General features: G+C 40.4%; 1 protein-coding gene across 2 annotated transcripts; it reads right to left on the reverse strand.

Annotated features, from left to right (window-relative positions):
* Positions 1 to 793: 793 nt before the first annotated feature.
* On the reverse strand, positions 794 to 19,349 carry LOC107207485 (protein mono-ADP-ribosyltransferase PARP14-like). Of its 2 annotated transcripts, none has more exons than XM_015634677.1 (17): positions 18,962 to 19,349; positions 17,447 to 17,586; positions 17,321 to 17,354; positions 16,012 to 16,248; positions 15,237 to 15,473; positions 11,949 to 14,188; positions 11,244 to 11,474; positions 10,770 to 10,991; positions 10,260 to 10,323; positions 9,160 to 9,309; positions 8,442 to 8,504; positions 6,661 to 6,828; positions 6,316 to 6,537; positions 5,621 to 6,229; positions 4,957 to 5,102; positions 3,475 to 3,649; positions 794 to 1,842 (listed from the first exon to the last, which is right to left on the reverse strand). In XM_015634677.1, exons 1-17 carry the CDS (start codon positions 19,332 to 19,334, stop codon positions 1,553 to 1,555), a joined length of 5,601 nt encoding a protein of 1,866 aa, XP_015490163.1. In that variant the 5' UTR covers positions 19,335 to 19,349; the 3' UTR covers positions 794 to 1,552. The 2 variants fall into 2 exon arrangements, with proteins under 2 accessions (XP_015490163.1, XP_033372122.1); XM_033516231.1 differs by lacking the exon at positions 18,962 to 19,349 and adding an exon at positions 17,877 to 18,107.
* Between the last annotated feature and the right edge of the window lie 1,945 nt (positions 19,350 to 21,294).

Genomic DNA, 21,294 nt, shown 5'->3' on the forward strand with positions numbered 1-21,294 from the left:
ATACAAGCCAGGATGTCATTGGACTTCTTTGGCCGTCTGGGCATAGGCTGGTTCATATCCAGCCATCTGTCAAACAGCACACCCAGTTCCTCTTGTGCCTGGGATTTTATTTATCATACACGGCCTTTTTCCAGCTTCTCAGTCCACAAACACTGCACAACAGAGTATCCCCCAGGTTCTTGTAGGGAAATGACTGAAGAAACTTTTACCACCACCAGTGATAAAAGTTATCTGGGTTTCTGTAGTACTTTGTCTTGCAGCTCCTGCTGCTTTCCAAGATGTTCAGGTATAAATAGGGCCACACAAATAGAAAGTGGTGTGTCCTGGCTCTCCAAGCTGCTCGGTGACAGCAATGGGAGAAGCCAGTGGGTGCCTGGTGCTTTCAGCTAAACCAAGTTGCTCTGGCTGCTGAAGCGTTTCCATGACACAGAAAAGTACCCAAAAAAAGCAAGAAAGAAGAAAAGCATTCTCACCTTTTCACAGGGAGCAAAATCTATTAAATCTATTAAAGTGGGAGTGGGTAAAACTCTACTTTGCTTTAAATGGGAATTTATGCAGGACATTCATCTGAAGTGCTGCACGGGCACCTGATGTGAAAAGCAGAAATGTTTTATATTGCAGTCTTCAGATACTGTAAACCCTTTTCCTCTTTGCAGGTAATGAGAATATCATGATGAAGTTTTAAGACATTGTGGCAGCTATTTGCACCACAGGTCTTTTTTCAACTAAAGCAGAATAATTTTACCTGGAATTTGTATGCACAAGTCATATCACTCAGACAATACAAGAAAACTGTCTTCAAAATCTTTATTGCATCACTGTAACATACTGAATGTGAAGCAACACTTCTAATTGATTGTTGCAGCTCAGCAATACAATGTAGCTGTTTGAAACTATTTTATTAAACCAGTCAATATAGCTTTTGATTGGCAGTTTTAAGATTATGATGTGATTAAAAGAGCCACTGGCAAAGTTGTAAAAATGCCATTGTTTAATTTTTTTACAGAACTTTAAAAATTTTCAAATGGTTTAAGCATGTGAACTGATTTATGTCTCTGTAACTGATTCTACAAATTGGCGATTCTACAGAAAGGTTAATGCTTTAGTATTGAAAAGAAAAAAAATTAAAAGTCCCTCTTTACAATCTTGAAACTTTAAATAAATCCTCACAAGAAGGTGCTCTATGGTGACTACTGGAAACAGGAACATGCAGAGGTGCTCTGACCTACCCCACACCTCTTACTGCTGGCCACAGGTAAGGCAGAGCAGCTTCCTCTCCTACCACTCCCCTCTGCCTTGCCTAGGAAGAAGTCAGAGCTGTTCTCACAGCTCTTCCCTACATCTCTGCATAACTGAACTTGAAATTTGAGTACTGAAATAGCATGCTCCAAAATATTTGCTTATGCTAGTCCTTCTGTTGATAATTTGAAGACACATTTCAACACATGGATAGATTAATAAAGAAGAAACGTAGATGTAAAAAGAACAAAAAATTGCCCTTAAATTCTTACATGTAAAAAGCACTAAAATTTTCTATACTATTAAGGTTATTCTAAAGTTTGAAAGTAATAAGGTACTGTGGATATGCCTGAATGTCACTAAATATGACAAACACCATTGGATTAGCCTCATCATTAACCACACTGTCGTACAGGTCAGTATGATCTGTTTGGCTCTTTGGTGGTGGAGTCTTTAGGCCCTCTTTCCCAGCACAGTACTCCCCAGTTAGGACCCGAGCCAAGTACATGTACTTTTTGCCATTTGTATCTGGAATGGAATAAGTATTCCGAGCAGAGTAACGTGCTTCAACAGCAAAGTAGGTTCCATCTCCAAAGGCTGCAGCTGTTAGGAAACACAACATTTTCAAATAAAATTAGTGTTCTTATTCTCCTAAGAATATCGAAAACTCCTTTCCTAACTCTGCAGGAGCTGTAAATGTGGTTAGAGTTCAAACACAAAATTCTAGTCCTAATTCTTTGTATCAGAATCAAATATGAACCCACATAGATACCAGGTATCAACACCCAGGTTTTGACTTCCCTTTCCTATGGAGAAAAGGTCTCCTCTGTTTAGCATGGTTTAGCCTGGAATCCACCAAACTTAAATTCTTCGGAGACTTTTGGAATTAAAATGACTATATAATTATAATTATAGTTTTCTAGTCACACTTCCCAGCAAGTTAGAGGAATCACTGTTCAAGACAAATTTCTTTTTCCTGGCATTGGTAAAAAGCTGGTTAAGCCAGACAGGTCCTTCCTATCCAGCTGCCCTGATTTTTGGATACTTTTGCTTGGGTACCCAGCCTGACAGAAGGCAAGTGTGCCTCCCCAGCCATTAATCACAGCTGAGATGAAAAGGTGGATGTCAATACCCACAAGCAGAAAGATGACAGGAATATCTGGGGCTTTCGCTTCCTGAGTAAATCCAACCTCATGACACTACCAAAGAGCAGGAAAGCTAAACTACATCTCCTCTGGTCATGTTTCAAAAAGAAGTGGTGGCTGCCACTCCTACCTGTGCACAACCTGATACATTTTGTGTATGTTGGGCTTAATTTATTCAATAAAATCTCAGAGTAAGTACCTCCAGAGGATCCAGACAGAGAAATGTCTATTTTTGGATCCAGACCCCACTGAAGTGTCAACTAGATCCGAGTTAAGCTGCCCAGCTGTCTCAAGATCAAACTAGCCCTAGGCATGTCCAGTTCTGTCTTAAGGAAGAAAACATTAAAAAAAAAAGTAAGGGACTTTTTAAGTGAGGTTACATGACCACTAAAATCAGCTAGCACCTCAATTCAGTCCATGCTCCACTTTCTTCATCTTTAAATGCTGCCAAATAATACACATAACATGACCATACTAGTGGAAGTGGACAAAACAAGCTTTGAACTAATGCAGGATATCTTTATGCTAAATATTTAAGTTGTTTCTAAAAACTATTATAAACTATTATAACTATTATTATAAAGGCTAAGAATTAACTAATGGATCTCATAGATTTTGTGAGCATAAAGTTGGTACAGATGTGGGATCTTATGCTGTCCTAATCTCTGGAGGTAACAGGAGGAGTATCTGCACTTCTACTTTGCTACCTGTCTTTGTGTAAGAGGAGAGGAGATGCCATCAGCTAGGAGCCGCTACCTCAGTTGAGGAAGTTGAACAGTGTTCCTTGTTCCTCCTTCCTTTCTCTTGGTAAAACCATGACGATGATACAAAACAATTCCTAAAAGCTGCCCAGGCTTCATTTCAGAGTAAGTGAACTCTTTTTGATACCCTTTACATGGTGGCATCCAGCAACAAGTGATTAACTGAACAGGAAAATTCCTCTGTCCATATAGATTAATATCAGGAGTTGTTTATTATTGTTCTCTCTAATTTAATTCAGCTTTCATGTTGTGCTGAAAGCACAATAACATTGACATCCTGTAGTACTCATACATGCCTAGGAAATTAACTGATTTGGATAATGACTCACCATTCTTTCCAGCATACCCACGATTAAATCCATAGTAGTTAATCGACCTCAGTGAGGACGCAGCTGTCCCATGAAATAGCAACTTCTCATTATTTTGATTTTTGTTCTTTTCACAGATGAATTTTTTTTTTAGTTGGTATGTCTGCCAGAGGATGCGATTTTGTATTCTTTCAATCTGCAAAATTACAAAATTAACTATATTTATCCTAGAGATAAATAGGGTAGAGAAGAATATTTATCATGGCAGGAAAGCATTAAAATGAAATCAAACTGACAGAATTATAGCAATTTTCACTATGTCCTGTTAGCATGAGGTTTGGGTAAAGGAACTGAATATGTAAGCCTCCTGCAGCTCACAAGAGAGTTTCAAGCTCAGTAATTTTGGGTGTACATTTGTCTTGCCTAGTATGCTAGGTCCCCAGCAGTCATGGTAGCTGTGCATTGTCATTTCTAGAAACAGGCTACTGTACCACTGCTAAAGGCAATGACCTAAGATGCATCCTATACATCCTAATCATCTACTGATGATTTTCTCACTAAAGGACAGACTGTAGCAACAGCATTAGGTTCAGTTTAAGTTTCTCTTCTAGATCTAAGCTTGCAAGTCAAAATTGCTTCCTCTAACGTGTAGCTTAGCAACCCATAAGAAACTACTATATAAAAATCATTTGGTGGGAGGATGGATGTTGCTCGCTCCCTATACCAACAATGTGGATATAGCTTAAGGGGAAGCAGTGTCTCTGCATCAAAGTATAATCTCAAAGGCATTTCTGTAACAGGTTTCCATTTTTAACAGAAAAAGACATATTGTCATAACTTGATTTTTTTCTGTAGCACACTAATATTTTGTTCTCTTTGTGTGTTTTTGTGTTTGAAGCCCATGATAGAAGAAAAATTTTTAAACATATTATTCTCACTCCTAATTTGATTGTATATTCTACTGTTTATCTCTTGATTCAGAACAATTCCATTATCTCCCTGGCAATTAAATCTCTGTGCACTTGTTGAAGACTTCTAAATAAGCAGGATCAAATATTGACACTGGTTAAAACTGACAGCCAAGCCTGAAAGGCTCTGGAATGACAGGGGAGAAGCTGTAAATTAGTCCAAAGCTTTGTGTCAGTCTGCAAGGACTTTGTATTTTAACTTTGCATTCTGAATGCATTTGCTCATGCCTCCATTTCAGTATAGAATTTCCTAATTGGAAATACCATATTAACTAGTGAATACCACATTAACTGAACAAAGAGTCAGCCTGAAGACTGACAGTCACTGGTTTTGCACTATTAGATGTCAGAAATTACTGAACAGCTCTTAGGAAATTTGCTTTGATTTATATTCACTCTGTACAGTGCTGGGGATGCTGACATTTAAAAGGTGTATTGGGTTGCAGAGACCTTATAAGCAAATATTTAGGAAGTATATTAATGTTTCTTGCCCAAGCATTGACATTTCCCACCTCCCCACCCCATATGATATCACCTTCTCTATGTTATAGTTGGAACATGTTGTCCGAAACATCTTCTCCACAGTTTTATATTCAGGATGCGATGGCTTGAGCTTCACCACTTTGACCTGTTCATTTTGCATGTCTGTCCACTCCTTAGGGAGCTCTATTGACTGCAGATCTGCAAAACAGAGGTTGCATTATTATGACAGACAACTAGCTCCAGCTCCATAGGCACATCTTACAAACCTGCATAGAGAGGACCAAGACGACAACACCTTCAGTAATACTTCATTCAGCAAGTACTCTTGCTCTTCCAAACATCACTGGCTCTGTTATACACTACAAAGGCTTTACATTTTGCCTAATTATCCCCATACCAATATCTAACTGAAACAAGTTTAAAACCCCAGAAGAATTTTATGAATTCTTCATACACCACTTCCTTCATCAGACTTAAGCATGAAATCTATGCTCACCAGTCACATATATGCAGATAATATTTGCACTTAAAACTGGTGTTCTGATTTCACTCATACTTCCCACTGATTATGAAACTCAAAACTGCTGGCCAAAGGAAAAAAAAAAGGCAAAAAAGGAATACCTTCCTTCTTTGGGACACATGAGCTGCATTTATCCAAATCATCATTCAATAATAATTATCCATTTTTTTTTTTAGTTACCAATAGTGTCATTTACCTTCATGCTTTGTCACACGTTGAAGATTTATAATTTTTCCTTGGTCATCAGTAGCCTTCAGAGTATTCAGATCCACCTTGTAGTTCTTATTTTTAATTCTGACATCCAGGTATAGTTTTTTAGCCATTTTGGCACTTTCCAGCTGCATATTTGTCAGTTTATCAAAAGTAACAAAGCTACCGTTGCTTCCTGGATACCTCCATTCTACCAGGTTGGAAAGAAGTTCTGCCTTGGACTGCTCTTCTTCAGTAGACTTAATTTGTTTGATCATGTCTTGAACTTCTAGAGAAACGGAATAGACATCCCTGCTAATACCAGAAATTTTAATTTGAGGGGGAGAAAGCTCATTTAAAAACTTAATTTTGACTTTATTTCTTAGGCTGAGATCTTTCAAAATGGCAATGTGCGTCTCATCAAAACTTTCAATTGCCTCATCTGAAATAATGTTTTCACACTGTTCCTTTAAAATTAAATTCTTTATCCAGGACTCAGTTGCATCCACCTTTTCTCGGCTTTCTCCACAAATTTGAAATGTGACTAAATCATCTTTCTTCTCCAAAATCATGGACTTTTTCTTCTCAGAAGATTGCTTTCTGTTCCAAAAAAAGGCTGTGGATAAATATGTCAATTATTAGTTGTAAATAAAAGAACTTAAGTTTTATATTCCCATGCACACAGAAAACACACCAACTTACATTTAAACATAGAAAACCATGATTCTGTTGGTGGTTCTGATCTTGTGGATGAACCTGAATCTTCTCTTTTCTTCATGCTTTCATAAAAGACTGGGAGCATATTTGTCTGGAAGATCACAATCTTAACTGTCTGTAAATGCTGTACTGATGGCTGTCTTGCAAATTCCACTATAGCATCCAACATTTCATCAGCTACCTTGGCTGAATTCTGTCCTGCTTGACCTAAACAAAAATAAAAGGCACATATTAGTGAACAGTTTCTGTGCAAGTCTACTGTTCCCTTACTGAGTTTGTCTGTTTCTGAGCTACCCCCATCACACATTGCTTTCCCAAGAAAACACAAACCTGTTCCAATAGCTGGGAAGGCAACAGATTTGTACATCCTTTGTTCACACTCACGAAGCACTTGGGAGACCTGACTCTTCACCTGGTTATTGGTAATCAAATGGATGATTTTACTGCACAATAGGTTCCCACCCTGTGTAGTAATAAAGCCATTTTGATACTGCCCAGCTGGAAGAGAAAAGATAAAGATATTTACAAAACAGCAATCTCTTTTGGTAATATTGATTGTTATACTGGTGCTACAAGAAAAGTGGAAAAAGTGGAAAGAAATCCACTGTGAGATATTTTATTGTGGGTTTACTTGATTCTGGTTTTCTTTGTAAATACTCTGCAGAGTTTCTTGGAGAAACTAATTCAAGTAAATGTGTGTTTTCTAATTTCCTAACATCTCTGCTACAAAGTATTTTCGTATTAAGTACAATATAAGAATTTCTGATGGCTTTGAATACATCTAAAAGCATGACAAATTAATTTATATGTGAAAACCTTTCTTATTCCACTTACTCCTTAAAAGCCCAAATTCTTACTCTGCAGAAAAGCTGAGTGGATGAAATAATATCATTAAGATTATGAGCAACTGATCTAAGAACAGTATGGACTTTTTAAAAATATGGTTGTGTTTTCTCAAAGCACTCATGTTTGCATACAAAATGGAGTCATATTGTGAGGATGAATGGACTGATGAGCACAGAGCTCCAGACCACCTCACAGATCATAAATGTAACAACTGTAATATGTTCTGCAAGTACTGAGATCAGGCTGATAAATTTACTTTGAGAAGAAGGCTTATCTGCCAGAGGTGGTTTTCTCATGAGACTCAGGGTTTTCTGAAGAACATTTTGTACATTAAGTTAAAATGTAATTTGGAACATTGTAATGGGGTTTTAAGTTCCTGCCAACATGATCATTCCTTTGCTTTGTGTATTCCAACAAAAAAGTAAAACTGCACTAAGAGTTTTATTTTAAGTTGAAGGTGAGGACTGTTTCATAGTAGAATGTTGATAAGGCCCTGCTCTGTGGTGGAGCTTCCTTGGAAAACAAGCAGAGTGTAGCTCTGCAGGGGAATCAGACACGAGTGTATTTACCAAACAAGTTGAAGCTAAGCATTTTATCATGTCCCCTACAGAGTAGTTTAGAAATCAGAAAGACATGAAAATAGCTCTTTGAAATGAAAGAAAAAGAAAAGTAAAATCAGTGTAATAGTTCTAAGAACAGAGACATTTGCCTGATTTGAAGTTAATGATATATGTGTGTTTGTACAAATATTTCTACAGAGCCACAGGCTGGGAGAAAAATTCAGGAAACTCCATCTTGGAAGTCAGTTTCCAGACACAGAGCAGGCACATTTTGGTTATGCATCTAAAGTGTCCCTTTCTGTGCTTGTAGAGGCCAACCACAGTGCGCTGGAATTTCACTGCTCTACTGGTCTGATAGAATGCAATCTATTGAGGAACTTATGATCAGGATTATCCTGATTTCAGTAGGGATAGAGTTAATTTTCCTCTTAGTAGCCAGTATAGGGCTGTGTTTTGGAACCAGTATGAGAATAAAGTGTGTAACACACTGACGTTTTAGCTGTTGCTAAACAACTATGAGAAGGAAAATTCTCAAAGTATATGTCAAAACAGGAAGGGGACTTTTTAAAGTTCCTAAAAGTGAAAGCTGTCTTATTCACCTAAAATAATTATGGCATCAGAGTATTATAAAGCAACTTTAAGTTTTCAGAGAGAATGATAACAACAGAAAAAGAATTATCAAAAAAACAGTATGCTCTAACATACCGTATTGAGCACATTCGTTTGCTACCTGGGAACCAGCAGCATCCATAATTGCTTTGCAGACTCCTTAAATCACAGAAAAAAAGCACACACAGTCATTAAGCCTCCTTAACTATCTCTACTCAAAACTCTACCCAACTTCTGTACTCTACACATGACCTCAATTGCTATATGGCAAGATAGCACAAAGTTCAAAACCTTGCCAGTTTCCCTACATACTGTCCATGACACACTGCACTGGCTACAGAGAGAACATTTCCTTCACTGCTGATTAATCACAAGTCATTAAGAACAACTCCTATTTCATTGTTTCACTCGACAAACCCATATGTCCCTCACCAAACTCTCCAATGGCTTTGAACTACAACATTTGGTATTTTCATGCTTATAATTCACTATGTTAAAATCCTCTGCTTCTTACAGGGCTTTGTCTTACAGTGAAACATTTTAGGAAAAGAGCATTTTTTCAGAATTATACTTTATCTAAAAATTCCATTTAAACATTTTGGTTTTAAGCAAGAAAAAAATGGCCTTTTGTTTGGAAAGTAAATCAAATATTCAGGATGTGTAAGAAAAACGTTTAAGATCAATTTCCTGACTAATCACAACTCTGTATCTCTCATCTGAAAAATGTTTCATAAGAGTTTCCCTTGTGGACAATTCTTTCCTGTACTCCCTAGACTAGATTTATTGCTAAAGAACCACATATTCAATATAATACCTGTTTTGGCATCAAATGATGAATTTGATATGTTTACAATAACCTCTGTATCTTCCTTAGTAATATCTCCACTAATTACTTGGAGTGTGATGGAACCAATCTTCATTTCATGAACTCTCAACAGTTCATCAGAAACAGGCCTCATGAAACCTGCAAGGGAAAGAAAAATATATTAACTCACTTCTCCTTTAGTTTGGAGTATTATTCTCGTCCACTGATTGAAACTTCCACTTATCCTTTTAAGGACTATGCTCTAGATCAGTTTGATGTTTTTCTCTTTATTCCATCTCTGAAAGCTGGGAGGCACAGTATTCTTCCTCTTTAAACACTGTGAAAGTGAAACCATTTCTATTCCTGTAAATTTATGCAATATGAATTCAGAAAATGGCTTCAGGGTTAATCTGATCTGACCAGCTCTGTAACAGTTTCCTGAATTAATTCTTACAAGAAACGATGCATCCAGCTTAAGAGCTGCCAGTAATGGAGATCATATCACATCCCTTTTGTAAGTTATTTCATATTTACCTTAAAGGATAAAAAACTGTTCCTTTCCTCTAGTCTAAACTTAGCTAACTCATATTTTATCTGCCCACTCTTAACTTCATCTCTCTGATACTCAGCAACTGAGGAGGAAGACCTTTATATCCTTATGAATAAGCCTCTGCCCTTGATGCAGTACACTCATGTTTTGGCTATTGTGTCCCACTGTTGTCAAATGATAAATGGAAAGGAAATTATTCCTGTATATATTAATATAAATATATATATATATGTAGGAGATTAAAGCTACAAGAAATACATGTTATTTATGGCTTGTTTGGCCAAGTGATTGCAAGTCCTTATATCCTTTGAGCAGGACAAACTACTATGTCTTCTGGCAGAACACCCTTTTTGTTTTGGTAAGACTGGCCACACTGAAAGTTCAGCATGGCCTCAACAAAATAAATTCTTCCCTAAGAATTTTACAATGACATTTACAAATGCAAGTCCATTAGGAGGAAAAAAAATGTCCCGTGTCCTGATGATATTTCTTCTGTTGCCTGATACACATAAAACCACTTAACAGTATTTACATTCTGTCCCACCCCTACACAACTTACTTGGCTGTGCTGCTGCAGCACTGCAACTTCCACCTGCCCTAAGTTCTAGCTCAGTGGTAAAAGCCTAAGAAGAGAAAAAAAAGTAGGCAAGATAGTATTTCACAGTATGTACACCGAATGTTTCTGTAAACAACATTAACAATCATGCAGCTCTCACTGAGGCACCTCACACATTTTATAGTCTTATTTAAGTGTTATTAACAGCAGAAGACCCAGTGGGGACAGTGTGACGAGAGATAGCTCTGGATTGCTAGAACTCCTCTGTCAGAAGATGAGGGAACATCTACAGGCATTTACAGAGCCAACAGCAGGGCATATTTTGTCTGCAGCTTCTGCTTGTTGAGAGTTTGTACTTCAGAGACACTGGAAAGACATCCCAATGTCACTGGTCCACAGCAGTAAGGAAGTGCTAAATTATCACCCCTTAGAAAGCAGTATAAGTAAACCAGATTATTAATGTGTAACTAGAGCAGTATGTTACAAATACAGCTTTGTCCTGAGAAGAATTACCTGAATGTTATCAGTATCTTGTGGATTCAAGAAAAAATGAACTTCCTGGAGATTCTTCCAAGTGTGACTACTACTGAACCTGAATACCACATCAAACATTAACTTAGAAACAGTGAATTTAGGAAATCCAAATCCTCCAGTCCCAACAGCTGGGAAAGCGATCGATTTCAGTCCAAGTTCTTCAGTTTTCTTCAAGCACAAATCAATCACATCTTCTAGGACCTGTAAAACACAGCAAAGGTACTTTTTTTTCCTAAAGGCATCATTTATTATTAGTTCCAAAGAAAGTGGTATGACAAGCAGCTCCGAATACATCAAGACATCTTTAAGGTCACTCCAACAGAAGAAAATGGAGTCAAGTAATCTAAATTAACTAGGTTTAAACCTGAAATTTCAGGACAGATCCCAAATAAATATGTAGCTGGGGGGTTAATAATTAAAATATACCTTGTCTTATATATAGTTAAGATATACCTTCTCTGTCTGTCCTCCATTCCACTTGGGTAGTATGACATGAAAGATGGACTTGCAGGCCATAGCACATCCACTAGTGCAGAGCACACTCCCAGCACCAGCAACCTGATTTTGTTTTTCAGTGTCAAACTCATCTTGGAGAGCTGGTCCAGCCTTTTCCAGCAAGGCTTTGCAAAGAGGCCCCACACCAAACTGCAGATCTGTGCCAACACTGTTGACCAGAACATCCGTCTGCAACAAGATTGCAATGAAAATAGCTACAGCTAGAATTCAAGCAAAAATATGCACCAAGATTAAAACACACAGCAAAAAAAACCCAAGATGCCAGTGGATACCCAAACCAAGAGCACAGAGAAGTACCTATTTCCCCTAATATCCAACCAAGATAGCTACTTTTACAAAATACTTTAGTATTTCCCCTTCAGGAAAAAAAAAGCAAACTCTTTTACAAGTTGTTCTCAGATCTGGAAAACCAACAAGATCAAGCTGTGAATTAAAACATCCAGAAATTCACAGCTGTCCTCTAGAAATGGCTGAAGTGACAGATCTCAACCTACACTCAAGTTTTGCAAGCTTGCATCCTTGTTTAGCTAGCACACAGCTGTTCTTTCCTTATGCAGCAAGTGCTTGTGAAACCTACTGTCCTTCCTTTTTCATTCAAACTTGCCATCAAGTTCGAAAGGAGTCAGAAAAGTAAAGACTTACCATGGCTTCTTGAATATTTTTCTTCTCCACTCGGATGCAAAGCCCTTCATTTGTTGTAACCATCTTCAGATCCCCTTTTCTATTCTCCTGGCTTTTTTTCAGCATCAGCTGTTTTGTGGAGAATGAATTAGCTGAAAATACTTTTTTTACTGTCTCACTCAGAGTGTGAACTATTTCTTCTGAATTACAAACGAGATGGACCTCCTTCAAGCTGCTGTCGTCCATGAATTCTTCCAAGGTCTCCTTGATGGAGGACACAATAAAAATTGCATACATCTGTGGTGGAAAGCCAAAAATCCCTCCACTTATAACAGGCAGAGCAATGGAACAATGATTGTATATTTCAGCTAGTTGTAGGCATTTTTTCACTGTCTTTTTTAACAACAACATGCACCTTTGTGATTCCTTCACATCCCACCTGGGCCCAACAGCTTGAATGATGTTCTTGCAGGGCAGTTTCCCGGCACATGTGATCACTGCGCAGCCGGGCTGCAAATTCCCGAGCTTCCTCATCAGCTCATCACACTCCTGCTGCAGTGCTGGGCCAGCTGCTCTTGACAGGGCTTCAGCAAGGCCACCAATGTGTTTCAGTTTTTCATTAGATGCATTCACCACAACATCAACAGGGTAGTCACACAAGTCACCTTTATACACTCCTACCACAATTCCTCCTGGCAGTTTTTTTTCATAGCAGACCTTTCTTTCCACTTTATCATCAGTTTTTCTGCCCTTCTGTTCTTCTTCTTCTTCCTTCATCCTAATGACACAGCTGAATTTCTTCTTTGCTTCTGAAGTACAAAAATCTTTCCTCTCAGTGAAGACCTCCTTTGCGCCTGGTTTGTCAATTAGCACATTTTTTGAGTAAAGGGAGGAGACCATTTTTTCCAACATGATGAATGCTTCTGGCACTTCTTCTCTTGGTCCCCTCAGGGAAATACATGGTGTCTTGGTGTCAAAACGTACTGTCACACCTTTCTTCTTCAATTCTCCACAAACACCAGACTTCACATTCTCTACAAACTGCACTATCACCACTGAATTAACTGGGATTACTTTTTCAATGGGTGCGTTTCTATCTATAAAATCATTAAGTCTCTGATAGACCTGTGTTACAGCCTTAGAAAAGCCAGCAATAATCATTTTATTTTCTTTTCCAACAGACTGCCAAGAGATGACAACTTCCTGGGAAGAACTATATGTGTTCAGAGAGGAGAAAAGAAGACTCTTCCACTCATCCTTTTTAAGGACTTCACCATCCCCCACACTGATGCACTTGTATCCTAAACCTGTTTTTATTTGCTTTTCCGCTTCTAGAAGATCTTTGGGAGCACCTCCATATAGCAACACAGTATCATCCTGAAGTTCATAAAAAGTATTAATATTTTCCTTAATGAACAACACATCTGATGTACGTTTATTATCTACAGACCGAAGATAGTGGAAAACATGGGGGTCAATGGTAACTGATGTACATGGCATACTCAATACCTTTTCCAATAAGTCAGCTTTGATTTTATACACTTCTGCAGGTAATCCACACAACTGAACAGTCTTTTTTTTGTCATTGTAAAAGACCTTCAGGCATGGATATTCCTTCTGAATATTCTCTTCTAACCCAGCATTGCGCAGCACAGCATACTTCCCTGGGATCACTGACACAGAAATTTCTATGCTCTGTTTTTCCCTTTCACTTTGCTTCATGCATTCCCTCACTTCTTTCTCTGCACTGTCCACTGCTGCTCTGCTGCCTGCAATCACCACCATCTCCTCAGAAATATCAGTTATGATCAGACCAACATCTTTGGACAGTCTTTTTTTCACATCTTCCCAACCTGATGAATTGACTTCACATTTTATAGATATGTAACGTGCCATGATACGTGAGAACTCAGTGGAAGCATCTTGCTGCCATGTCTTAAGCAACTTAATCATTGGCTTTTTCTGCTTGCAGAGAGATGGTGATGGGCACAACATAACTTCTGGGTTTGCACAGTCTGCTTGGGGCCATACGAGCTCAGAATGGCAAACTGCCATTTCCTGGTTTATGTTTTGGGTCACATCGGCATGCTTTTGTAAAAACTGCCATACATATGGGTCTAGTGGCACCTCAATGGGGTCTGGCATCTTGACAGCTGGTCTTTCTTCTCCATAGAGTGCTGTTCCCAGGGAGTGGTAATATGGATGCACAGAAATCAGCGTCTGTTCCAGTAAATGTCGCTTTTCCAAGACCGTGGTTAGATCTAAAAGTTAGTGCACATACATACAAACAAGCATTTATCATGAACTTCAAATCAGGCAAATGTCTCTGTTCTTAGAGATTACACTGATTTTCCTTTTCTTTTTCTTTCCTTTCAAAGAGCTGTTTTTATGTCTTTCTGTTTTCCAAACTACTCTGTAGGGGACAAGATAAAAGGCTTGGTTCCAACTTGTTTGGTAAATATGCTCATGTCTGCATTCCCATGCAGAGCTACACCCTGCATGTTTCCCAAGGAAACTCCTCCACAGAGCAGGGCCTTATCCTCAAATATAATCCTCAAAAAACTCTTAATGTCAGTGCAGTCTTACTTTTTTTTCTTGCCATTTTTGTTGGAATGGACTAATCAAAGAAAGGCTAATGTTTGCAGGAACTTAAAACTCCATTACAATGATCCAAATTCCATTTTAACTTAAAGTACAAAATATTCTTCAGGAAATCCTGAGAGTCGTAAGAAAACCACCTGGCAGATAAGCCTTTTTCTCAGATTAAATTTACTAAGCCAGGAGTCTCCTAACAAGTATTTACCAGAAGTTGCACTGGCACAAAAACTGGACAGTGATTCGAGGAATGCAAGAAATAGTAACAAGTTTGCTCTTCCCTGATAATGAAAATATTGAAATGAGGATATTTGACCTTATTTAGTTTCTGAAAGTTAACTGTGCAATCAATGTGAAGTCGTTGACAGATTCTGCTCTGTCCCTCTACCTGTAAATACAATTAATTTCATATTCCATATAAAAACCTCTGCAAATGGAGAAAAAACACCAGTGAGAAAAACCCATGCACAAGGCAGGTATTAAAATACATCTCTGGTAACAAAAAACAAAATAAACAAACAAAAAAACCCAACAGATACTGAAGCCCTTGACATGCAGCAGTATTTCTCCATTTAGAACACTTCCTAGGAACAGAACACTGTACACTGACTTCAGCAACAGAAAGCCAGGCTTCTCCTAATGCCCATATTTGCAGTAATTTTCTTGCAGGCCATCTGCCTGTGAGTACCTTGGTCAGGCAAAGGACAGTGTTACCTCTGTGGTCACAGAAAGTAATGATGGCCGAGTTCTCCTCAGGGAAGAGCCGGACATCTGACACGGGCGCCCCTCCGTTCCGTGCGCTCTCAAAGTACACCGTGAGGTAATCCATGGAAACGTTGTCTGGTAGGTTTTCAACCTTGATGGTCTGTGTTGGCTCAAGGAGCCTGGCAGTGATTTGGAATTCTCTGACTCTTCTGTTTTGTGAACATTTTTCAATAAATTCCTTAGTATCTGTAAACGGAAGAGCAGTATGAAATGACTGTTTTCCTGTGTCATTATCAGCTTGGTTATTGCTTCAGGCAGAGAAATGAGCAGCTACTCCCTGTATTTGGAACAAAACTGTCTCTGGTGCCAAATAACTCTGCATTGTAATAAAAAAGGGGAAGAGTGCACAAGAATGCTACTCTCTGCTATTCACCCCCACTATGTCTCTGTTCCCATCTTGTAAGTATACTGTCTTCTTTAAAGGAGATTTTATATAATTGCCACATTCAGTACACTTTTAATTCTTCTTCATCTAATCCAAAATAAGAAAGAGCAAGACATTATTATCCAATTTCAATTAAGATGCCACAATTTTCTTTTTTCAGTATAACATTTGGATCACAGGCACTTTTGTGGGGCTGTATATAAGACATTTTTCTTGAGAGACTGCAATCCAGGTACTTTTTAAGAATAGTCTGGATCTGCAATGGGAGAGGAGTCAAGATCTGAAAGCTATTACTCATGCTTATACATGGAAATTAATAATGGTGTCATCTTGCCTTACCAATGCTTTTTGGAAAGGTAGCAACAGCAGCATTTATTTCAGGTATCAGTTCAACAGTAAAGTCAGCATCTACAGTCAGGCCACTGATGTTCTCCAACAGCATCTGTAAGCAGTCTGGCCTGCATTTCTCTATGTTCTCAAATACCACCAAAGGTGAGGCTTCTCCAGAGCCAACCTCCTCCTGGAGTTCACTGTTTGAAGCAAAAATCACTGCTTTCTTCAAGCCTTGTGTATCATCTGCAGCAGAAAGATAAGACACATAAAATGCTGGTCCACATTTCCTGGAATAAACAGATTCTTCTTATCCTTTCTCTCCTTTTTCTTCCCATGAGATAAATACCAAACAAATACTGCAGGGTACCACTGAACTTTTTGAGAACTAAAACAGCCCAGGTGCAATATTCCACAGGGCTGCAGGCAGCTTCTTTGGTGGCACAAAAACAGACCGGAGTAAACATGTCCAAGGTCACTGGTATGTCTCTGAGTCAGAAGCTAAACTGAACTAAAATCCATTGAGATAACAGGCCAAAACTGTTCAGATGTTGGTAAGGGTTGGGAGAGACCTTGCAGCCTCTGCATCTGTTTCTTAGCCCACATGCAGGCAAAACAAGCCTGAACATAGCTCAGGACATCCACAGACACCATAGGCCACAAGTAGTTTTGTGTGATTTGATGTAAAGCCTCCTGACAACCCCTGTGCCCTGCCATCAGTGCAGCATGACAGTGCTGGAGGGCCCATGCACACAAAGGGCTCACAGGGATGCAACAACATTTTGCAAACAGAAAATATAACAGAGGTGCCCACTGAGTATCCCAGAAGTCCAGTGGCTGCCAGAGGCAAGCACATCTCCAGCTTTGCAGACAGATGAGGGCAGAGGTGCGAGAGAATCTCCAGACTGGAATGACCAACAGGCTGTCTCTGCCTGCTCACCGAGGTACAAAAACTACTGATACCAAACCCATAACATTTCCAGAGAACAGCTGCCTTTGAAGGCCTACCACCATAAACAAGAAGAAAACTAGAGAAATAAGAAGCAGCAGTTCTTCAGATGCTAGTTACTAATTTCTAAACTACTGGAGGAGTCATCTCCTCCACTGTGAACAATGAAGAAAATACCAAAAAGCCAAAACCGAAAGCCAGGCTGACCCAATGAAGCAACTGAGAGCAGGATCTCAAGATTTTCAAGTTCCTCTCTAGCATAACTAAAAAACAGATGACAACTTGGAGAACATGAACCCCTGTGTGGAGATAAGCCCCAACATTTTTGTTTTATGAAGAATCAGCACACAGTGTTGGGTAACATTTTACCTTTTATTTGAAGGCTACTCATGGCATCCAAAGCCTAAAATAAAATGAAAGCCAAATGTCAGTGACAGATTAGACACTCTTACCCACTATTTCAAAACTCTGATTAGGATTACAATTTTTATTCACCTTTGTGAGACCTGATTTTTCTTCACATGTCTCCTCTTTAGTAGCTAGTGCCGCTTCAGGCTCTGTGACAATCAACCTCAATTTTTCTTCTCCTCCCAAATGCAGCTGATGAGACTGTCTCTCAAGAACTCGTTGCTTGACTAAATAAAACCAAAAAAAGTCCTGTGAAAATCTGAACGGAAACACAGCTTTACATTACATGGCACATGACACTATCGCGGTTTAGGAACGGTGTTCTGCAATTTGTTTCCCACCCAAACACGCCAGACCTCGCCGCTCGCTTCCCTTCCCCCTCCATCCCCCTCCCCCCTCCGCGGCAGGATGGAGAAGAGAACTGAAGGCACAAAATTAAGGATCGCAGGACGAGATGAGAACAATAGACTACAAACAGCAATGAAGTAAGAAAAACGGGCGGGAACAACACCAATACCGATAACAGAGTGTACAAAACAGGTGAAGGCGCCGCCGCTCAGCCGACCCCGCGCTCGGCAACACCCGGAGAAACTCCGGCCCTTTCCGAGCCCGCAGCCTGTGGCTACGGTGGGATGGAACAGCCCAGGGAGCTGGCTGGGCCCCTCCCGGCTCCTGGAAAAGTTAACCTCGCCTTGGCCGGAACAACGATGTACAGATACACGGTCCCGCAAAATGAGAGCTTTAAACTCCTAACACCGACGCAGTATGTGCAAGGCTTTCTTCCTTAAAAAACAAACAGGAAGAGCAGCAGAGAACAGCCAGAGATGCAAAACTTGGCTCTATCATGGGTTTCATGGTGGTACCCGGAGAGTTCCGGTACCGGCCCCCCACGCCTTGAACATCCTCTTCCACAAAGCGCCGAAATGGCTTGGGGCTGTATGTCCAGAACTTACCGGAAGGGAGAGCCAGCACCTGGGAAGCATGTTAAGGCAAGAAAAGGAAAAATTGTATATAGATATGGGTAGCGGTATCTGTGTGCTTCTGCACATACGTGCATGTGCATATATACATAAAACTCAACTGCAGCTAAATCTTTTCCAGCTTGCTGCAAATTTATAAAAATATGTGCATGTTGCAGACGCCATATTTTACATATATATCTGTAACGAATCTAATTGTTAGATTAACATAAGATTTATTATTCCGAGTGCAGTTTAGAGAATACTATTGCGCATCAAAATGAGCATGTATGTATACATTCCTCCTAGGATATATTTATTCGCTTACAGCTTTTATGCCAAACACAATCCAGAAGCACCAAATCTAAGCATATATATAAGTAAATGTCATATTCTGAGCTAGAAGGGACTCACAAATATCATCGAGTCCAACTTTTGGACCTACACAGGACACCTGCAAGAATCACACCACGTTTACATACTGTCTATTCCATATTGCAACAACTAAGTACGTTTCTTTTAACCTGCAGAAAGTTTAGACTTGTAAGTTACGACCCCAACACCTCCGCAGGGAGCCCACACACCAATCCATGTCCCGGCCCCTGCCCTGGCCGGGTCCCCTCGGCCCGGCCCGGCCGCTCACCCTCGGGGCAGGCGAAGCAGACGAGGATGTGTCCGGTCCCGGTGTCGGTCCCGACCCGCAGCTCGCACTCGCCGCCGCCCGAGCGCTTCTGGCTCTGGAAGTAGCAGAGCAGCTTCTTCCTGAGCGCGGGCGGCGGCTCGGCGGCGCCCCAGTCCCCTCGCACCAGCAGCGGGAAGGCGCACGGCCGCTGCCCCTCCATGGCTGCCCGACGGCTCCTCTCCCCGCCGCTATCGCTTTCGATTTCCCCGCAGGGCGCGGCTTTTCCCGACAGCGTGTGCCGGCTGTGGCTCGGCTGCCGCCTCTCGCGATAGCCCCGCCGCCCGAGGCACTGCTTCACACCTGCGCCCTGGCGCTCCTCTCTCCCCCAGAGCATCCGAAGCACTCCCTCGCCTTATCAAATGCCCTGCTTGTTTCTCTGCCGGGGGCTGGCAGCCCTTCTCGCTGTTGTCCCAAGAGCAGTTCTGCCACCCGCAAGAAGCCAATCCACACACAAAGTCGAGGCGCTTGATTCATCTACAATTCTGTTGAGAGGGGGCTGGGTGGCAAATCCACAAAGCCAGCATGGCGACTACCAGAACTTTTCTCTCTTTGTACATTTTAGCAAAAAATGGCATTAATGTTCATTGACTACAAGTTACTGAGTTCTCTTATTAATTAGTATTCTATATTCTGTTGGGTAATGATTGTCTTGGCTTCTCAAGACAATTAGATCACATGCTCAGTGTTTCTCTTCTTTAGGGTCAGTGGGTTTCTTGACTCAGTGGGCCATGAGTTGGTGGTCACAATCTCCCCTTGCTGGAACTACCTTAACCCAGTAAGAGCTGATTCAGCATGCTTCCTAAGTTATCTTTATTAGTTTCTTTCTCATCCTAGGGCTTCTACCAATGTCCTTGTGGCCTGTAAATTCTGCATTCTTTGTCCCCACTATAAGTGGTAAATCATTCTTCGCAAGATTTGTTAACTTCCTCCTAAGTCTCAAATCACTGAAACGTGTTGAGCCCTAAACCTTAACAAGGCATTTCTACTAACAAGCAATATGTTCTCCTGACACCTGGACATCAGTTAGAGCTTACTTGCTAGCTACCCATTTATTGGATGAAATCTCCTTTCTTGTTGATTAAGCTTGAAAGTGTACAAAGATCAAAAAATCATTGTACAATCAAAAAGATTTATTCACCAAAGAACATGGTTCCTTATGGAAGTTTTTACATATTCCATGTTTTGCATCATTGCTGCCAGAGGAACAAGATCAGGGTGGAATAAGTTGTGTCAGGGGAGATTGAGGTTGGCTATCAGGAAAAAGTTCTTCACTCAGAGGGTGGTTGTGCACTGGCTTCCCAGTAAAGTGGTCATAGCACCAAGCCTGACAGCATTCAAAAAGCATTTGGACAATGCTCTCAGGCACCTGGTGTGACTCGTGGGGATGTGCTATGCAGGGCCAGAAGCTGGACTTGATGATCCTTGTGGATCCCTTCCAATTCAGGCTGTTCAATAATTCTGGGTCCCTTTGTATGCTCCTGCCTCTGGCCTTTGCCTGTTAGAATAAACCCGTTTGGAAAAGCAGCTTCTGTCACTCAGGACCTGCACAAAGCCCAGGGTGACAGAATTCTGCTCCAGGCTTGATGCCCTAGGCACCTGTAATGCAAGCACTGATGAAAAAATGCCTTGGTGTCCTCCCTTGGTGCTGGGGAAGCTGAGACCTGATGCAGTACTGGCTCCTGGAGAGAATGGTCACACTGGAACCAGTGAGCCATCAGCAGCAATGAAGCACCTGGAGCCATCTCCTCTGGCTCCTGGCATGCTGATGAACCACTGGCCACAGTATTTGTTACGGGGATTATTCACTGTACAACCAAAACTTCTTTTGGCCCCATTCCAGAACCTTGACTTCCAGCTCAAGGTTAAATTGATTTCAACAGTCAGCAATTTTCAGTGGTTAGAAAACTGACACAGTAAAAAGCAAAATAATCCAAAGGGAGTGATTCTAGCACTGTCACAGAAGGGATGATGGGATGGATGCAAATGCACCACCTGAGGTTTATGGCTGTACTGAGATACTTGCAGATTCATATTATTCCACACCACCTTTCCTAGAAAAGGTGTCCTATGGCCACAGTTACCCTACAGTGCTCATACAGACACACCAACCTATGGTAAAACCTTAACTTAACAGTAAACTAACTAACTATGCAAAGAAGGCATTGGAAGATTTTTTTTTTTCTTAATCATACAACCAAGTAATTCAAACCCAATACACTGAGAGGAGACAAGGGCTTTTCAAAGTTAGGGGTGCTGTATTAAAAACAAGTCAATCCCTACCTGTAATGTCAAGT

This window comes from Parus major, chromosome 7 (genome assembly GCF_001522545.3).
Source record: "Parus major isolate Abel chromosome 7, Parus_major1.1, whole genome shotgun sequence".
Lineage (NCBI taxonomy): Eukaryota > Metazoa > Chordata > Aves > Passeriformes > Paridae > Parus > Parus major.